This window comes from Ceratotherium simum, chromosome X, assembly GCF_057802395.1.
Source record: "Ceratotherium simum simum isolate JZ-2026a chromosome X, ASM5780239v1, whole genome shotgun sequence".
Taxonomy (NCBI): Eukaryota; Metazoa; Chordata; class Mammalia; order Perissodactyla; family Rhinocerotidae; genus Ceratotherium; species Ceratotherium simum.
The window spans coordinates 58,396,595-58,413,929 of record NC_141940.1 but is presented as its reverse complement, the minus strand read 5'-3'; the positions used below and the strand labels follow the sequence as shown (position 1 = coordinate 58,413,929).

Sequence of the window (17,335 nt, the reverse complement as noted above, 5' to 3'; positions counted from 1 at the left end):
AGAATACATAAAATATTTTAAATAAATCACCATGTTCTCTCCCATTGTTATGCTGGCATTTTCCTGGCTTTACTTCATTAACTCCTGAAATTGTGAAATTCTATGTTGAGACCTGAAAGAGAGAGGAATCGGGCTGCATTTTAGCACTGTAGAGTGTTCACAGTAAAATTAGCCTTACAGTGGCTTGAAGTGTCTATACCAATTTAAATAGGTATTTACACATACAACTAGAAAAATATAAGCTCAGTTCATATTTTTTGATATAGAAAAGTTCATAATGCAGACTATAAAATTAAATATTTATAAGTATAGCCTAATAATTAAATGTGTTTAACTTTACTGACATAATTAAATTTCCAAATATACTGATTCTTTTAAATTCACATGCACTTAAAAATTTTTTAAATGGGAAAAAAGAGCAGTTCACATATACCAAAAAATTTACAATATACTAGTTAAAAGCACTGCATTTGGAGTCAGACAGATCTGAGTTCAAATCCCAGGTCTACTATTTACAAGTTATGTGACCTTGACCCAATTACTTTACATCTCTAAACATCAGTTTCCTCATATGAAAAATGGGAGTAGTTATAGTATCAACTCCATAGGATACAATACAATAAATGTTAATGCACGTAGCACATTGCCCGGCACATATTAAGTACTCAATAGAAGTCAGTTGTTAGTGTATTGGTTTTGTTTGTATTATTTTTGTAACCAGTGTTATTGTTATTACTGTTATTATCCCCTTATGGGCATTTTCCTTGAGAAAATGGCTAGTGCTAAAGTGAAACATTAACGTGTCAAAGATTTTATGTGTTTCATGAATTAATGAGGTAACCCATAAGATGTTAAAACTGGTTAAAAAGAGTCTTTGAAGAAAAGATATATAGACAATTAGGAATGCTGGAAAAAACTGTTAATAGACGCAAAAAGAGATAATATCCTATAGGGAATAAAATGTAATCTTTGGGGGTCACCATTTCTACATGGTGGAAATTCTATCTCTGTCAGGCAAAATTCATTTGTATTATTATGTATAAGAATCACAAGAAAACTCAGTTTTCTACAATGTAACTTCCCTAGTTGTAAAATAGCTTTGTCAGTAGAAATTCAATCAAAAGTGCACATCCTACAGAACCAGACAGTCTTCATTTCCATGCTTTAGACAATGTTCCTGACACTATCTTCTATTAAACATTGTTGGCCTACCCAGTACCTTATGAGTCTCATCCACTTATTTAAACATAATTTAAATTAAAGGTTTCTAAAACCATCACATAAATGTACGTTGCTTGGGTCAGAGATTACTATTTCTATAATGTTGATGAGAAAATTGAGGCGAAGAAATCAAGCAAATTATCCCTTATTACTCTAAGTGGAGGAATAAGACCATGACTCATTCCCTTTACTTCAGGCTCCATTTTATTTCCACTAGAAAATATACACTCGTATCCAAAGTAAGGAGAGCCAGAAAAGCAAAAGATAAAGAAAAAAGGAAAGCTGTGACGCAGTTTTAATTTGAAAGTGATGTAGCGGCTAACTTTTTCTTTAATAACTGCTTTTGTTTGTCTTTACAGATAGTAGCCATATTGCCTTTTTTTTATTAGAAAGATTCAACATTCGCCAAACCCCTCTTGAAATCAGTCAGTACCCAGATTATATTAACATTAGCCAGATTTTTGAGCATTATCACGCAAATGCAGAAAAGACTTGGGTTTTCTGCAAATCTTTAAGGATTTCTCATGCAAATCTGTAAGGAAATCCTTCTGTGAGCCCTGGTTCACCATTTATATATGGGTATACTTTGTTAGCTGAGTGCAGCATCAATTAACAGTAGCAATTGTGTTGAAGATTCAGCTTAAGTAAAGCATACAACTATGATTTTTCTCATTCTGGGTTTTATTATAACATCAGAATTCAAGGTGATATGCTACATGGCACTCAACAATATGTACCGCATATTGAGGTTATCTTAATTATTGCTGATTTCAGAATTTATTAAAAATATTAGTGGATCTGAGGCCAAGTTCAAAAGAAAGCTGGGATCAAATAATTTAGAATATGATTAAAGAGATAAAAACAGTTTGAGGGGTAATAGAAATACATGGAAATTAGTAAAAGGCAATAAATGAAAATCTCTTTTGGAAAATAAATCTTTTTTTTCGAGTTTTACAAATAGGCCAATATAAAACCAGAGGGCATTTCCATGAATAACTACGTGAGTTTTCTTTTATTGTTCACCCCTTTTAGATTTTAGTATTATGTATGTTGTTAAAAAAAATAAGCTTCAAATTTTAGGAACAAATTCCAGGGAAAGATTTTAATTAATATTACTTACTGAATTGTTTTTCATTTTGCTTACAGAACAAATTTGGAGATAAGGAGTTCACCAGAAAAACGGAAAAAATCCTAGGCTCCTGTGAAGATAAATAAGAAGTCTCATAGGGGAAAAAGATAGGATAAGACTATGGTCATCTAAACTACAAATAGTATTAAAACCAGAGTACTACATTCTGTAAAACAAAAAAACCAATTATATTCAGATTTACTTAAAATGTAAGGTCTCTTATAACCAGGATTAGGCATATCATGCATAATTTTGATAAACAAAGAATGAAAGAAAAAAAACCCCTCCAACTAGCATACTAAATGGGAGAGGGGGCATTTTTCACATAATGTTAAGATGCTGATCTGTGACATTTTCTCATAGAGAATCTGAGTACTGATCAAAGAAATGCATGGTATTTTGCAAAGGAAATACATTTTCAGTATGCTTTGAGTGACCTCTGGTGGCTGAAGAGAATTTCGTCATGTACTTATCCTTAACATTTATTAGTCAAACTACACTTGATATTTATAAGGTGTTTCTAATTCATTATATTAGATAAGTATACATTTTATTAATGCCTATTATTTTTAATTTTAACACTATTGGACTTCCCCTCTCAATTGTCTTCCTAAACCTCTTAAGGTATGATCCAAAAGCTGATTCGTGGTCAACTGTGGCGCCTCTGAGTGTTCCTCGAGATGCTGTTGCTGTATGCCCTCTTGGAGACAAACTGTATGTGGTTGGAGGATATGATGGACATGGTTATTTGAACATTGTTGAGTCATATGATGCACAGAAAGATGAATGGAAAGAGGTATTCTCATTAAAAGTATTCAAATTAGTATATTTCAGGTGTTAATAAAAGATTTTAAAATAGATGTTTGTAATTAATTCCATTCTCTTCCTCTCTAGGGCCTAACCAGATTCTTTTAGTGAATTTGTAGTACGTGCTTTACCTATGCTATAATTACTAGTTGATCTAGTTGATCATTAGCAGGATCCTTCAGTACTTATATGAAAGGAGATAAAATATTGTCTTGTCTTCATGGACTCATTCCTTTCACAAAAAAGCGAATCAGATTCAATAATTCAAGAGCTTTACTCTCTGACCAACTTTCTATGTATGTATTATGACTTGAGAACCAAAAAGCAATGTCCTCGACCACAAATGTGTGCCCCTTCTTCTTTTTCTTTTTTTTTTTTTGGTGAGGAAGATCAGCCCTGAGCTAACATTCGTGCTAATCCTCCTCTTTTTGATGAGGAAGACCAGCTCTGAGCTAACATCTATTGCCAATCCTTCTCCTTTTTTTCCCCCAAAGCCCCAGTAGATAGCTGTATGTCATAGTTGCACATCCTTCTAGGTGCTGCATGTGGGACGCCACCTCAGCATGGCCGGAGAAGTGGTGTGTCGGTGCGCGCCCAGGATCCGAACCCGGGCCGCCAGTAGTGGAGTGGGCACACTTAACTGCTAAGTCATGGAGCCGGCCCCTGTCTGCCCCTTCTTATTGGCTGGTGCCCAGGAGAAAAATCTTTCAGTCCCCTCCTTATAGAGATTGTACAAACTGCAACACTCCTAACTCCTAATCAGTCACTCAAGGAATTTAGTGCACAGTAAGAGACTGGAAGTAAACCCTCTCAAAAGTGTTGGGTATCTAACAAAAGAAATTCTAAAGAGGGTACAAGAAGGGGCACTGAACAGACATCTTGGGGATGCTAAAGGCAAACTCGATACTTCTGACAGTTTTCCTAGTGATAGCTCTAGATTTGTTCCAAACTCTCTAATGGTGTTTTTTTTTTTTTTTTTTTTTAAAGATTTTATTTATTTATCTTTTTCCCCACCAAAGCCCCAGTAGATAGTTGTATGTCATAGCTGCACATCCCTCCAGTTGCTGCATGTGGGACGCGGCCCCAGCATGGCCGGAGAAGCGGTGCGTCGGTGCGCGCCCGGGATCCGAACCCGGGCCGCCAGCAGCGGAGCGCGCGCACCCAACCGCTAAGCCACGGGGCCGGCCCTCTAATGGTGTTTTAATTAAATGATGGATTAATAAAAAATGAAGTATGGAGGGCCGGCCCGGTGGCGCAAGTGGTTAAGTGCGCATGCTCCACTGCGGCGGCCCAGGGTTCACTGGGACGGATCCCGGGCGTGCACTGACGCACCGCTTGTCAAGCCATGCTGTGGCAGCGTCCCATTTAAGTGGAGGAAGTTGGGCACGGATGTTAGCCCAGGGCCAGTCTTCCTCAGCAAAAAGAGGAGGATTGGCAGATGTTAGCTCAAGGCTGATCTTCCTCACAAAAAAAAAAAAAAAAAAGTATGATTCTGGTCAGCCCCGTGGCCAAGGGGTTCAAGTTCCACATGCTCTGCTTCGGCGGCCTGGGTTTGGATACCAGGCACGGACCTACTCCACTCATCACCCATGCCGGGAAGGCATCCCACATACAAAACAGAGGAAGATTAGCACAGCTGTTAGCTCAGGGCTAACCTTCCTCAAGCGGGGAAAAAAAAAAAAAGAGGAAGATTGGCAACAGATGTTAGCTCAGGGCGAATCTTCCTCACCAAAAAAGAAAAAAAAAATGAAGTATGATTAACTCTTCACCATTTCCACAAACAGGCCAACCTTGTATTTGGCATCAAACTTCACCTTCTCGTATACTTACTTCATGATGCTTGTATTCTACACAGTAAGCTGGTTACTGTTTTAAATAAATGTGTTAATATAATGACAGCTCATTATGTGTTTCTATTTCCTCCAACAATTTGATTCATTAAGATCCTCAGAAAGACTCAAATTCTGCCATGCATGTAGCTCCTTACTTTATCAATGCTGAGGACCAGATAGAACTGGAAGAAAAAATTGTAGGAAACAAGGAGTTAGGTCAAATACAATAATCAAAATGTTTGTCAAAGCCTGTGGAATTTACTTTCTGAAAATTGTAGAATAGTAGCTAAGAGACCTAGATACTATTGCTGGCTTTTCACTGTTTCATTGTGTGACTTTAGAAAGAGAACTAACAGATAATAGGATTATAACTACTATATGCCAAATTATTTTCATTTATTATCTCACTTAACCCTAACAAAAACCTTAAAGGATGAGTGGTATTAGCTGTAAATTTTCAAGTGAGAAAATTATCAGAGAGGTGAAACTTACCCAAGATCACCTGCTCCCCAAACTCAGGTCTACATCATTTAAGAGGCTATGTTCTTTCCACCACACTGGACTGTTATTTGGGCTGCATTTTCCCTTATCTTTATACAAGGTGAAGGTTGGACCAGAATAGCCAAGGACTTTTACAACTTGACACGCTATATTATGCTAAAGACAGAGTTCATCCAAACAGTATTTCTTTCCTTGATTTTGTTTTTTGTGTTAGGAAGTTCCTGTTAACATTGGAAGAGCTGGTGCATGTGTTGTGATGATGAAGCTACCATAAAGCTATCTTTTTCAAAAGGAAGGAAACTGGATAATTTCAAGAAATGGAGTAGGATGGAAAAAAAAGAAGAAACATGTTTTATTTCCTTCAATTAGTAATCAAACATGAAAATTCTTGTGTCATTTTAATATGTAGTTACAATTGCTCTCATTTGTGAAACCAAAACAAGTTTTCAAACATGAATTACATATAGGTGTTAAGTGTATGTGTTGTTGTAGCTGATAATATAAGTGGAAATCTGATCATCTAGGTTTAGCCTCATTACTTTAAAATGTTAAAATCTTTAAGAGAAATTGACAGTGACCAAAGTATGAAAGGTTATAAAGGCATTGGTAATTTTTAAGTTTAGAGTGTGAGAAGTTAAAAACATTTTCTATTTCCAAAAAAAGGTACTCTATTATCTGGAACATAACTAATATGAAAGAGAACATCTAAAGTTTAAAATATAAAGTCTGATTTTCAGTAAAACATCATTCTCTTATTCAAACAATACCCCAAATAGCTAAATAATACCTCACAATTACCAAGAGGAAAGCTTTTACTCTGTTGAGGCTAAAAAAAACAAACAATAGCTCATTGATACAGTTTGTTATGCTGATCACAGTACGTTAAAATTTTCACAGACTTACTCTTTTACTGCATCATCTTCCAAAGCACACATATACATTTGGCATTCCTTACGATGTATGTTGTCTTGTCAAATTATTATTGTAATTTCATACACACAATCTGTGCAATAAAATAGTGAATATCATATTGATACAAATTGTGACCTCAGCTTTAGAGTGTCAGGGCCTCACTTGTATACAAAGTAATATTCTCCTCAAACATTTCTGTGAACTCTATAAACACCTACCATCAAGTTAAACAAGTTTTAAGAAACAAAACAATTTTAAAAGTGCATTAAAATTGAGAAGATATTCTACAATATTAACACATGGAAACAACAAATGTTCAATAGCCATGGTTAATTCTATAATTATCTTTTATGTACCAATACATGTTCTTCTGTTAATGGTTATATTCATCCAGTAGAAAATGTTAAGGATATATGCACTACAAAAAACTTTTAAAATTAAAAAACAACAAAAAAGGCTAGTTGGGTAGTATTTTACCTTTAAATTTTTACTTCTGTTTATTCCATTATAAAAATATTTAAGATAAAATGTTGAAAAAACTTCTTTATGAAAGTAACTTTTCAAGTAAATGTACGATTTTAGAATATCTGCAGTATGTTCTTTTAAACAGGCTTTGCATTGTAGTATGTAAAACCAACAAATAAAATCCAGAGAGACACTTATAAAATGTACTACTACCTTTTAAGTTTTACAAAAAGCAACATAAGTTGTACAAAGATATTTGTACTTTGACAAATTGAATTTAAATAAAATCTATTTCCTCTGGTTATAAAGAGTGTGGCTTTAGATTATGTCAAGTGCAGCTTGAATGACTTTTTGATATTTATTGTCCCAATATCTAAAATATTTAAACACGAAAATAAAATTCTCCTCCTTTGTTTCTTATCCCTGCCATTGTTTTTAATTCTAAATAGAGGGCTATAGACATCTTCAGTTCTAGGCGTAGAGATGGAGGCATACAGATGCTGTAAAAAAAATAAACACACACACAGCTCTGTTGGATCTTTAAATTCATACCTTATCCAAATCAATGTAGAAGTAGAGTTACGTAAACCTTTATTCCCAGACCACAGCTTGGCCTGTCAAGTTAAACTGGAGTGTAAGCCAGTGGGAAAAGAAAACATCAAAGGACCTATCACAACCCAGCTTGCCAATGCTCCAGTCAGAGCAAGATGGCACTAATAGGGAGATATGTCCAGAGTCAGGCCTGGTAAGGCAAGTCAAGACTGAATACCATCTTCTTGATGGTCCAGTTGGGCTTGCTTCATTTTGATCAGGTATTGACTAGTAGGAGAGAGATGTATGTTGCCCAGGGCTACTGCTGCACAGCTGCATTTGAAAATCATGTTTAGGCCACTATGGTCTAGATGGCATGCCAAAATCTGAGCAGATCTGAGCAGTCAGAACAGAGAGCTGCAGAGGTTCAGGACACTAAAACATAACTGTACTTGCCTCAGTCAAACCTATGGGAAAAGCAGTTAATAGAGGCAGGCCCCTTGCTACCATGGCATAGTGGAGATCACCGATCAGGCTGGTTGGAGCTAACAAGGATAAGAAAAGGAATTGTTAATTTATATATTCTTTCAACAAGTGTAAGGGCTGACACATTTAGACACTATACTCAGATTGGAAAGCAAATGTTGGTTATTGATTTTTCTGTAATCACTGACCTTGCTCAAGATCCCCCACTCTACAGCCCTCAGCCTGTATCATGATGACTCTCCAGACAACACCATCAGCTACTTTCCCTGTATTTCCATAGGATGTGCAAGAACTTCTAAATACCTTCTATATCACACAGGAGCCAAAGGAGACTCTGAGCAAGTAAACTCGGTTCCTCCCTCTGCCTTCCTATGCCATCCATCAACTTGACTCAGATGTGGCTGCCGCCCCGTTTTGATACGGAGGGAACACTGAAAAGAAATCTCCTCCTACAGTCCCAAATTGGGTATAGAACAAAAACTCCTCTGATTTCAGATTTTCCCTTAAGCTCTCTAATAAGAATCCTACACTGAGATCTTAGTCTAGGAAGAGACAAAAGACCTATGGTTCCCTAGCTGTCATCATACTGTCCTCTTTCTCTTACCACAGTCATTTGAGATAGAGGGACAGGTTTTCCAGCTACTTATCTGCTATGTAATGGACTTCCTCAATATCATATCCCCCTTGCTGGAGACACTAAGCCCCAAACTGAATGATGGAAGGAGTATCTCCTTTCTAGTCTGTGGAAGATACCACATCAACTTCCTGTTTCACCAACCTGGCTCTCCATATGTCAAAGTAAACTTTAAAAAAGTTTTTATAGCTTTTTTTCTGTCTTAACAATATTTGTTTTTTAAGATTATTGCCTGCTGCAGACTAGGAAAAAATCCTATTCTACATGCTAAAAGTTTAATATTGACATTCTTTTTTTTTTGCATTCCTGCTATAATCCTAACCCGCTCCCTTACTCACACACATATATACACAGAGCATACACAAACAATGAGGGAAATAGGCACATTAGCAAAATATGGAGAATCTCGTGAGTAAATGTTAAAAGGTAAAAGCACATCAATATTCTTCAAAAATAGTATGCCTATGTCACAACCACTTATTAACGATCTACTATGTCTTATGCGCTAGTGATATATACATAAATTGGGGCTAAATTTATGAAATCTCTACCAAATCCAGGTCTACTAGTTTAGATTATATTTCAAGTGATGGAGAATCAGAACTTGATGGCCTCTTCTCTCCAAAGGCCAGGTGAATTTGCCAAGTTCACATTTCATCTAAGATCATAGAGACCCTTACACAAACAACCTAGTTCCATATGCTAAATTCAGTATCTTTCTAAGCGGTTAAATAATCCTTTCTGGATCATAACTAATTGGACCTTACCAGAATTCTGGCCATCAGAGCACAACTAGTCTTATTTAAACATAGGCCTGAAAGGACAAAATCAGGAGGAGATCTCTGAGGATAGCGAAGTTAGCAAAATGGTGGCATAGAAATTTCTACTGCTTGTTCCTCTCTGCCCCGCACCAACACAACCCAAAATCAACTTGAACTATCCATGGATGAAAATACCTTCACAAGAGCAAGGATTCCAGGAGAGGGATCACGGCACCTGAGTAAAGCACAGAAATAAGAAAGGATGCATTGAGGAAGGTAAGATAGATAGATTCACACTACCTCATTACTCCTCCCCAAGCCCAGGCAGGACAGCATGGAGAGAGACACCTTTCTCAGGGGAGAAGGAGGGTAAGGTGAGTGCTCAACTTCACTGCGGACCATGGAGCGGACCCACCCCAGCACCAGGCTGACTCTGGCAGCTCTAGGTGGCTCCCTGCAGACCCCCATGAACCCAGACCCCCACACTCGCCCTGGTACCTGTTGACTCCAGCTGCCACAGGCATTTCCAGCAGCCCCAAATGGCATCCTTGGCACCAGGCTCCCAGCGAGTTCCCATGAACGCAGACCCCAGCTCACCCCAATGCCTGTCTATTCCAGAGGCCTCAGACAGCTGGCACAGCTCCAGGCAGCTTCCACAGCAGGACTCCTGGTGGGCTCCCACGAATCAAGGCCCCTGCTCACTTCCTCACTTGCCAACTCTGTCAGCCCCAGGTAGATCCAGTGACACCAGGCTCCCAGGCACCCAGGCCCCCATCTCATCCTACTGCCTGCTGGTTCAGGCAGCCCCAAGTGGCATCTTTGGCACAAAGTTTCTGGTGGGCTCCAGTGAACCAGGCTCACTCTGGCACCGGCCTACTCTAGCAGCCCCAGGCACTTCTCATGGTTCCAGGTGGCTTCCACTGCAAGGAACCCAGGCCTCCTGTCCACCCAGCTGCCTGACAACTCTAGCGGCCACAAGTGGCTTCTGCAACACTAGGCTCCCAGCTCATCCTGGTGCCCACTGGCTCTAGTGGCCCCAGGCGGTGTCTTTGGTACCAGACACCAGGTGGGCCCCTGTGAATCCAGGCCCCCATCTCACCCTGACACCTGCCAGCTCCAGTGATCCCAGGTGGCTCCCACTGCACCAGGTGGCGCCTGTGGCACCAGGCTCCCAGCAGGCCCCTACAAATCCAGACCCCCAGCTCATTCCAACAGCCGCTGACTCTAGTGGCCTCAGGGAGCTCCCGTAGACCCAGGTGGCTTCTGTAGCACCAGCCTTTCAGCAGGTTCCCACGAAGTCAAACCCCAGTCTCACAGTGGTGCCTGCAAGATCCAATAGCTCCAGGTTTTCAGAGGGTCCCTGCAAGCTCAACTTTCCAGCCCACTAGGGAACTAGCGAGCTCCAGCAGTCCCAGGTGGCCAGTGACCACAGGTGATTCCATGGCTACAGGCAGCTACCTTGGCTTCAGGCGCCTACCAGCTGACTCTCCTGGCACCAGGTTTCTGACATGCTCCCATGAACATAGGCTCCCAGTTTAACTCAGCACTAGCCAGCTCAAGGGGCCCTGGGCAGCTCCCATGGCAACAGGTTCCCAGCAGGCTCCACCAGGTTCCAGCACATTCCAGCACCAGCTGGTTCCTGCTGCTCTGGGTGACTCCTGTGGCCTCAGGTTCCCAATTGATGCCTGTGACCCAGGCTCCAGGGGGGCATTTGTGAACCCAGGGACCCAGCAGGGCCCAGTGCCAAGCTGACTACCCTGTCCCAGGCTTTCAACCCACTCCAGTACCAGGGTGCCCAAGGATTCCAGCAAGGAGGAGGAGTCCTTGTGAATGTTTAATTGGGACAGAGTTTCAGATGGAATAATGAAAAAGTTCTGGAAATGGATAGTGGTGATGGTTGCACAACAATGTGAATATACTCAATGCTACTAATTTGTAAACTTAAAATGTTTAAAACGTTAAATCTTATGTAACGTATATTTTACTACAATAAAAAAATAAAAAGTAAATGGATCATAGACCTAAATGTAAGAGATGACATTATAACCCTCTTAGATCAAAATATAGGAGTTAATTTGCATGATGTCTGGTAGGCAATGCTTTCATAGAAATGACATCAAAAGCACATTCACAAATGAAAAAAAAATTATACTTGATCAAAATTAAAAATGTTGGTACTACAAAGGACGCTATCAATAAAGTGAAAATACAGCCCACAGACCGTGATAAAGTCATTGCAAATGTGCTATCTGGTAAGTGGCTTGTATCCAGAATAAATTTTAAAAAAACTTAACTCATTAATAAAATGGTAAATAATCCAATTTAAAAATGAGCAAAGGATTTGAAGAGACATTTCTCCAAAGAAGATATACAAATGCCCAATAAGTACATGAAGATATACAAACGTCCAATAAGCTTGTCCAAGAAGCTCAAAATCATTAGTCATCAGGAAAATGGAAATCAAAACCATAAAATAATACTTCACACCCACTAGGATAGCTAAAACTTAGAAAGACAGGGTATAAGAGATTTGGCAGGGACATCAGGTCATACGTGGCCAGGGCTAAAACTATGTCTGCCAGCAGGTCTGGAGCCAGGTCCATGAGTGGACGGGGGTCCCTCCAAGACTGCATGCAAGCAGGGACAGAACCAGGTCTTCAGGCAGCAGGGGTGCTTCTGGGTCTACAGTTAGCAGGCGTGCTATCAGAGTCATGGGTGGGCAAGACTCCTGCCAGGTGTCCAGAAAACAGAATTACCTTGGGTCTGTGGTTGAATGGGGATGAAGACAGATCATGGGCTGATTCCAGTTCCACATCCAGGTATGCAGTCAGCTGGCTTCTTATCTGGGGCATAAGTGGGCATGACTCCTGCCAGTTCCCTGGGCAGACAGGACTGCTTTTGGGATAGTCAAGTGGGGTTAGATCTGGGTCATGGGGCTGCTTTAGAGTCTACAGTCAGGTCTGCAACCAGTGGGACTATTATACGGATGTGAGTGGACACAGTTCCTGCTGAGTCCTTGAGCAGTTAGGATTGCCTCCATGAGCATGGGTGAGTGTGGCAGGGGCCGAGTCCACATGGGGATGGGGCTGCTTCCAGGTTTATAGTTGGGTATGTGTTTGGTGGGCCTCCTTCCTGGGGCACAGGCCTGCCTTCTCAAAGCAGCTCTCCTTAGTCTTGGGCTACACCATGGTGTCACGATCTCCTACCTAGATTCTGAAACTCCCACAAAGGTTCTTTTATCCATGAATAGGTGTCAAATGGAGTTTTCTGTGGAAAGATGAAGGCTGGGAACCTCCTATTCTGAGACTTTGCTGACTTCATTCCTCTACTTCTTCCTTTCTATACTCTCCTAAAAGGGATGGTATAACTCAGAAGTTTATTGCATGTCCTGTTCTTCAGATAAATTGGACATATTGGCAATACTTTGTTGTTAACACTTGTCCCAAGTCACATAATTGCATATTTACTTAGCGGATATAAATCTTAAAATGCAACCTCAGGTTGAGAAAATAGTCTTTTTATTTGCTATAACTCAACAAATTTCTGAATCCAAACTTTAATTCTACCAGGCTATCAAGAAACAAAAGCAAAAAAAGAAAAACAATATTTAATTTAGCGTTCTCCTCTCTAGCTAAAGAAGTCAGTGTATCCATCTGCACGGTCATCTCAGGCCTGGGCCTTCTGTGACTTCTATTCCCTGCCTTACACCCCTGAATCTTCACTCAAGCTGCAAGTTGTCCAGTCCTCTGAGATGCACCACTCAGTCATTCCTCTCTCAATTCTGGTCACTGACTTGGTGTCACTTGCAAGTACACACACCATCTCTGTTTTTGGATCTCACACACCTCTCTCAAATACCTGCTTTTTTTTCCACCATACAGTATCATTTTACTATCTAGTAGAAAGTTCTCTCTTTTTTTATTTCTTAAAGATATTCTGTATCTGACTGTAAATTCTTTTCTCCTAAGGATTTAAACTTTGAGAATCTCAAGGTCAGAAAGAATTTCAAACTGTATCTGTTTTCCTGCCTGCCACCTATTTGCCCTAAGGCAATGAAAGCCAAGTTGCTTTCATATATTAGAAGGGAAAGAGGGAAACAGAATGAGAAAAGAATAAGTTAATAACTCCAAATATTACCAAGTCACACCAATATCTGTTCTAATTTGGTTACAGTAGAACCTGTTCTGATTGCATCAGGGCATTTTTGGATGATTTATGCGGGCCTAGGGAGACTTAGTATAGAATAGACAACTGATCTAAATTACCTGAAGACTATAACACTCCACTGATTCATAAAATAATTTTTGTAGCTGAGAGTGGAATGAGATTTTTTCACTTGGAGGGCATGGGTTGGGCTGTAAGGAGGAGAGTTAGATGGATTGAAGAAGTGGGTATTCTAATCTCACCATTTTGGATGTTTCTATGTTCTCAATGTTTGTGTTCCCCCAAAATTTATGTGTTGAAATCCTAATGCTCAATGTGATGGTATTAGTATGTAGGGTCTTTGGGAGGTCAGCAGGTCATGAGGGCTAGAGAAGCCATTTAGCCTGACTTCTATAGCAGGAAAATTTAGCAGTATTAAGATATCCATCCTTATCACAGAATGATAGGTACTCTCAGCAGTGGCAAGAGTGAGGTTCAAAGAGAAGTGGCAATTACAGAAGAGAGGGATCAGTGTGGAGAGGAATGCCATGTGATGTTTATAACTAAGATGTTGGTTTAGGGGCACATGTGAGGTCCTCTTTGAGGATTCAGAAATGAACTGACACAAGGGAACAAGGGAGATAGTACTGTTATCATGTGGATGGGGGCCCAAGCGATTGTGGTTTGAGAATTAAAAGTTAATATGAGGAGACTGACATCAGCAAGATGGCAGACTAGGAAGCTGCAGGCCCTATTTCCCAATGGAAATGACAAATAAACAAGAACATATGGACAAAAGTAGCTACGTGGGATCTCTAGAAACCATTCAAGAAACTGCAGTAACCAAGTGAATGCCTAACCAAGAAAAAGACACACACAAAACAGTAGGAAATTTCATCAAATGTTGGCTCTCCCTTTCCCCAACCCTTTCCAGAGCTACATAGCATAGCACAGTCCCAATTCCTGGGACAAAATCAGGACAAAAGGCAAGAGTGGAACATGCTTGCAACATACTGGCTTGACTGGGAGCTGTCCAAGGGAATGGTTTTCTGTCTCGTCTAAATCAGGGCACTGAGAGGAATGGTGGCATAGTTTAGGTGTCAGGTTGGAGACCAATGAAGGCAGTTGGTGGGGGCCTCAATGCATGAAAGTGGAGGGGAACTGCACACATGTGTGTGCCTGGGAGCAAGAAATTACAGATAGATGAATACAATAGAACATGTAAGCTCCGAGAAGCAAAGGTGAGACTCCTAGGGAAATTAAGACATTTAAAAACAGCCATGCATTTGGGGAAATTAGAAAAAAAAAGCACACACATATACTTACAGAGGATGCATCTTCAGAAAAAGCCTGAGAGGACCTTGAGCCTTCATGATGGGATGATTACTGAAGATCTTCCCCTGCACACAGCCAGTATGCAAAGACTGGGAGAGGGGGATGTTTTTCCAAATACTGAATTTCCAATAAAACATGGATACCTGCTTTCACCAGTTCTATTCAACACAGTACTACAAGATCTAGTTGGAGCAATTAGAAAAAAAAATAAAAAGCGTCCAAATTGGAAAGGAAGAAATAAAATTATCTCTGTTCATAGACAATACGATATTATATGTAGACAACTTAAAGATTACCCAAAAAACTGTTAGAATTAACAAACATTCAGCCAAGTTGCAGGATACAAAATCGACACACATAAATCAATCTCATTTCCATACACTAATAATTTACAATACAAAAAGGAAATTAAGAAAATAATTCCATTTTCAATAGAATCAAAAGGAATAAAATGCTTAGGAGTAAACATAAAAAAGGAGGCAAAAGACTTGTACACTGAAAACTACAAAATGTTGGTGAAGGAAATGAAAAAGGACACATGTAAATGGAAAGATACCCAGTGTACATGGGTTGGAAGACTTAATATTGTTAAGATGACAATACTACCCAAAGTCATATACAGATTCAATGAAATCCCTAAGAAATCTCAATGACAATTTTTTCAGAAATAGAAAAATCCATTCTAAAATTCATATGGAATCACAAGGGACCCCCAAATAGTCAAAGCAATCTTGAAAAAGAAGAACAAATTTGGAGGACTTACACTTCCTGGTTCAAAACTTATTACAGAGTCACAGTAACCACAACAGTGTAGTACTGGCATAAAGACAGACATATAGACCAATGGAATAAAATAGAGAGTCCTTAAATAAACTCTCACAAATATGATCAGATGATTTCAACAAGAGTTCCAAGACCTTTCAATGTGGAAAGAACAGTCCTATCAACAAATGGTGCTAGTAAAACTGAATATTTACATGCAAAATAATGAAGTTGGATGCTTACTTTACTCCTTACACAAAAATTAACTCAAATTTGATCAAAGAATTAAATGTAAGTGATAAAACTATAAAATTCTCAGAAGAAAACATAGGAGAAAATCCTGATGAAATGAGATTTGGCAATGATTTCTTAGATATGACACAAAAAGCAAAGGCAATAAAAGAAAAGATAGATAAATTGGGCTACATCAAAATTAAAAACTTCTGTGCATCAAAGGACACAATCAATACAGGGAAAGGTAACCCACTGAATAGGAGAAAATATTTGCAAACAATATATCTGATAAGGGATTAATATCCATTATATACAAAAATTCCTACAACTCAACAACAAAAAGACAAACTAATTAAATAATGTACAAAGGACTAGAATAGGCATTTCTCCAAAGCACATATACAAATGGCCAGTGAGCACATGAAAAATTATCAATATCACTAATTATTAGGGAAATACAAATCAAAACTACAATACCACTTCACACCCATTAGGATGCTTATTATTAAAAAACAAACATAAAAAGCAAACATTGACGAGGGAGTAGAGAAATTGGAACACTTACGCAATGATGGTGGGAATGGAAAATGGTGTAGCTGCTGTGGAAAACAGTACGAAGGATCCTCAAAAATTAAACATAAAATTACCATACGATCCAGCAATTCCACTTCTGGCTATATACCCACAATAATTGAATGTATATTCTCAAAGAGATGTTTGTACACCCATGTTTGTAGCAGCATTATTCATGATAATGAAAATGAAGGAGTAACCAAACTGTACGTCCATGGCTGAATGGATAAACAAAATATGACATCATGTATATATAATAGAATATTATTCAGCCTAAAAAAAGAATGTTATTTGTATACATGCTACAGCATGGATGAATATTGAAGATAATACGCTAAGTGAAATAAGCCAGTCGCAAAATGATAAATACTGTATGATTCTACTTGTATGAGGTACCTAGAGTAGTCAAATTCATAAAGACAGAGACTAGAATGGTGCTTTTCAGGGGCTGGGGAATGGTGCAATGGAGAGTTGCTAATTAAGGATATAAAGATTTTAACTTTGCAAAATGAAATGAGTTCTGGAGATTGCTTGTAAACCAATGTGAATGTACTTAAAACTACGGAACTGAACACTTTAAAAATGAATGGTTAAGGCAGTAAACTTTATGTGTATTTAATGATAATTTTAGAACAAAGGCTAATGTAAGAACTTTTGTTGGCTCTCCAATAGTTCTATCATGGGTCTTTCTGTTTCTGATTCTGGTTTTCTTGTCCCGGGAAGATGCATAATTTTCTCTCTAACCGATGCCCAAAGTCTTCTGGAGTATCTCCATACTTGGAAGTTTGTTCCACTAATTACTAGCAACAAAGCATAATTATTCAGAGTATCAAATCTGAAATTAAACTACCTGTGTTTCAGTCCTGGTTCCACCATGTAGGATTGTATCTCTATATAACTGTACGCTTTTTTCAACTGAGGAAATGATATGTTAGGTAAATTGAATATGAGCCAAATCCCATATGCAGATATAACAAAGTAAATGTGCAAAAATATATTCTATGAATCT

At 38.9% G+C, this 17,335-nt stretch overlaps 1 protein-coding gene and 1 long non-coding RNA gene across 3 annotated transcripts in view; one reads left to right on the top strand and one right to left on the bottom strand.

Annotated features, from left to right (window-relative positions):
• The window catches only part of KLHL4 (kelch like family member 4), a 120,802-nt gene extending 114,630 nt beyond the window's left edge, over positions 1-6,172 (top strand). The window contains exons 10-11 of the mRNA XM_004436747.3: positions 2,975-3,146; positions 5,705-6,172. Of these exons, the coding sequence (XP_004436804.1) occupies positions 2,975-3,146; positions 5,705-5,764 (232 nt within the window). The 3' untranslated portion in view covers positions 5,765-6,172. The remainder of the gene's footprint in view (positions 1-2,974; positions 3,147-5,704) is intronic.
• Positions 1-17,335, bottom strand: part of LOC147911863 (uncharacterized) — a 70,942-nt gene that overhangs the window by 25,749 nt on the left and 27,858 nt on the right. Inside the window, exons 1-4 of one of the 2 annotated variants that reach the window (XR_015550396.1) lie at positions 9,475-17,335; positions 4,988-7,943; positions 2,342-2,420; positions 31-112 (exon numbers count right to left, since the gene is read on the bottom strand). The exon at positions 9,475-17,335 is cut by the window's right edge and continues 27,858 nt beyond it. This is a non-coding gene — a long non-coding RNA (uncharacterized LOC147911863). Of the gene's footprint in view, positions 1-30; positions 113-2,341; positions 2,421-4,987 lie in introns of both variants that reach the window. The other variant, XR_015550395.1, reaches the window with a different exon arrangement.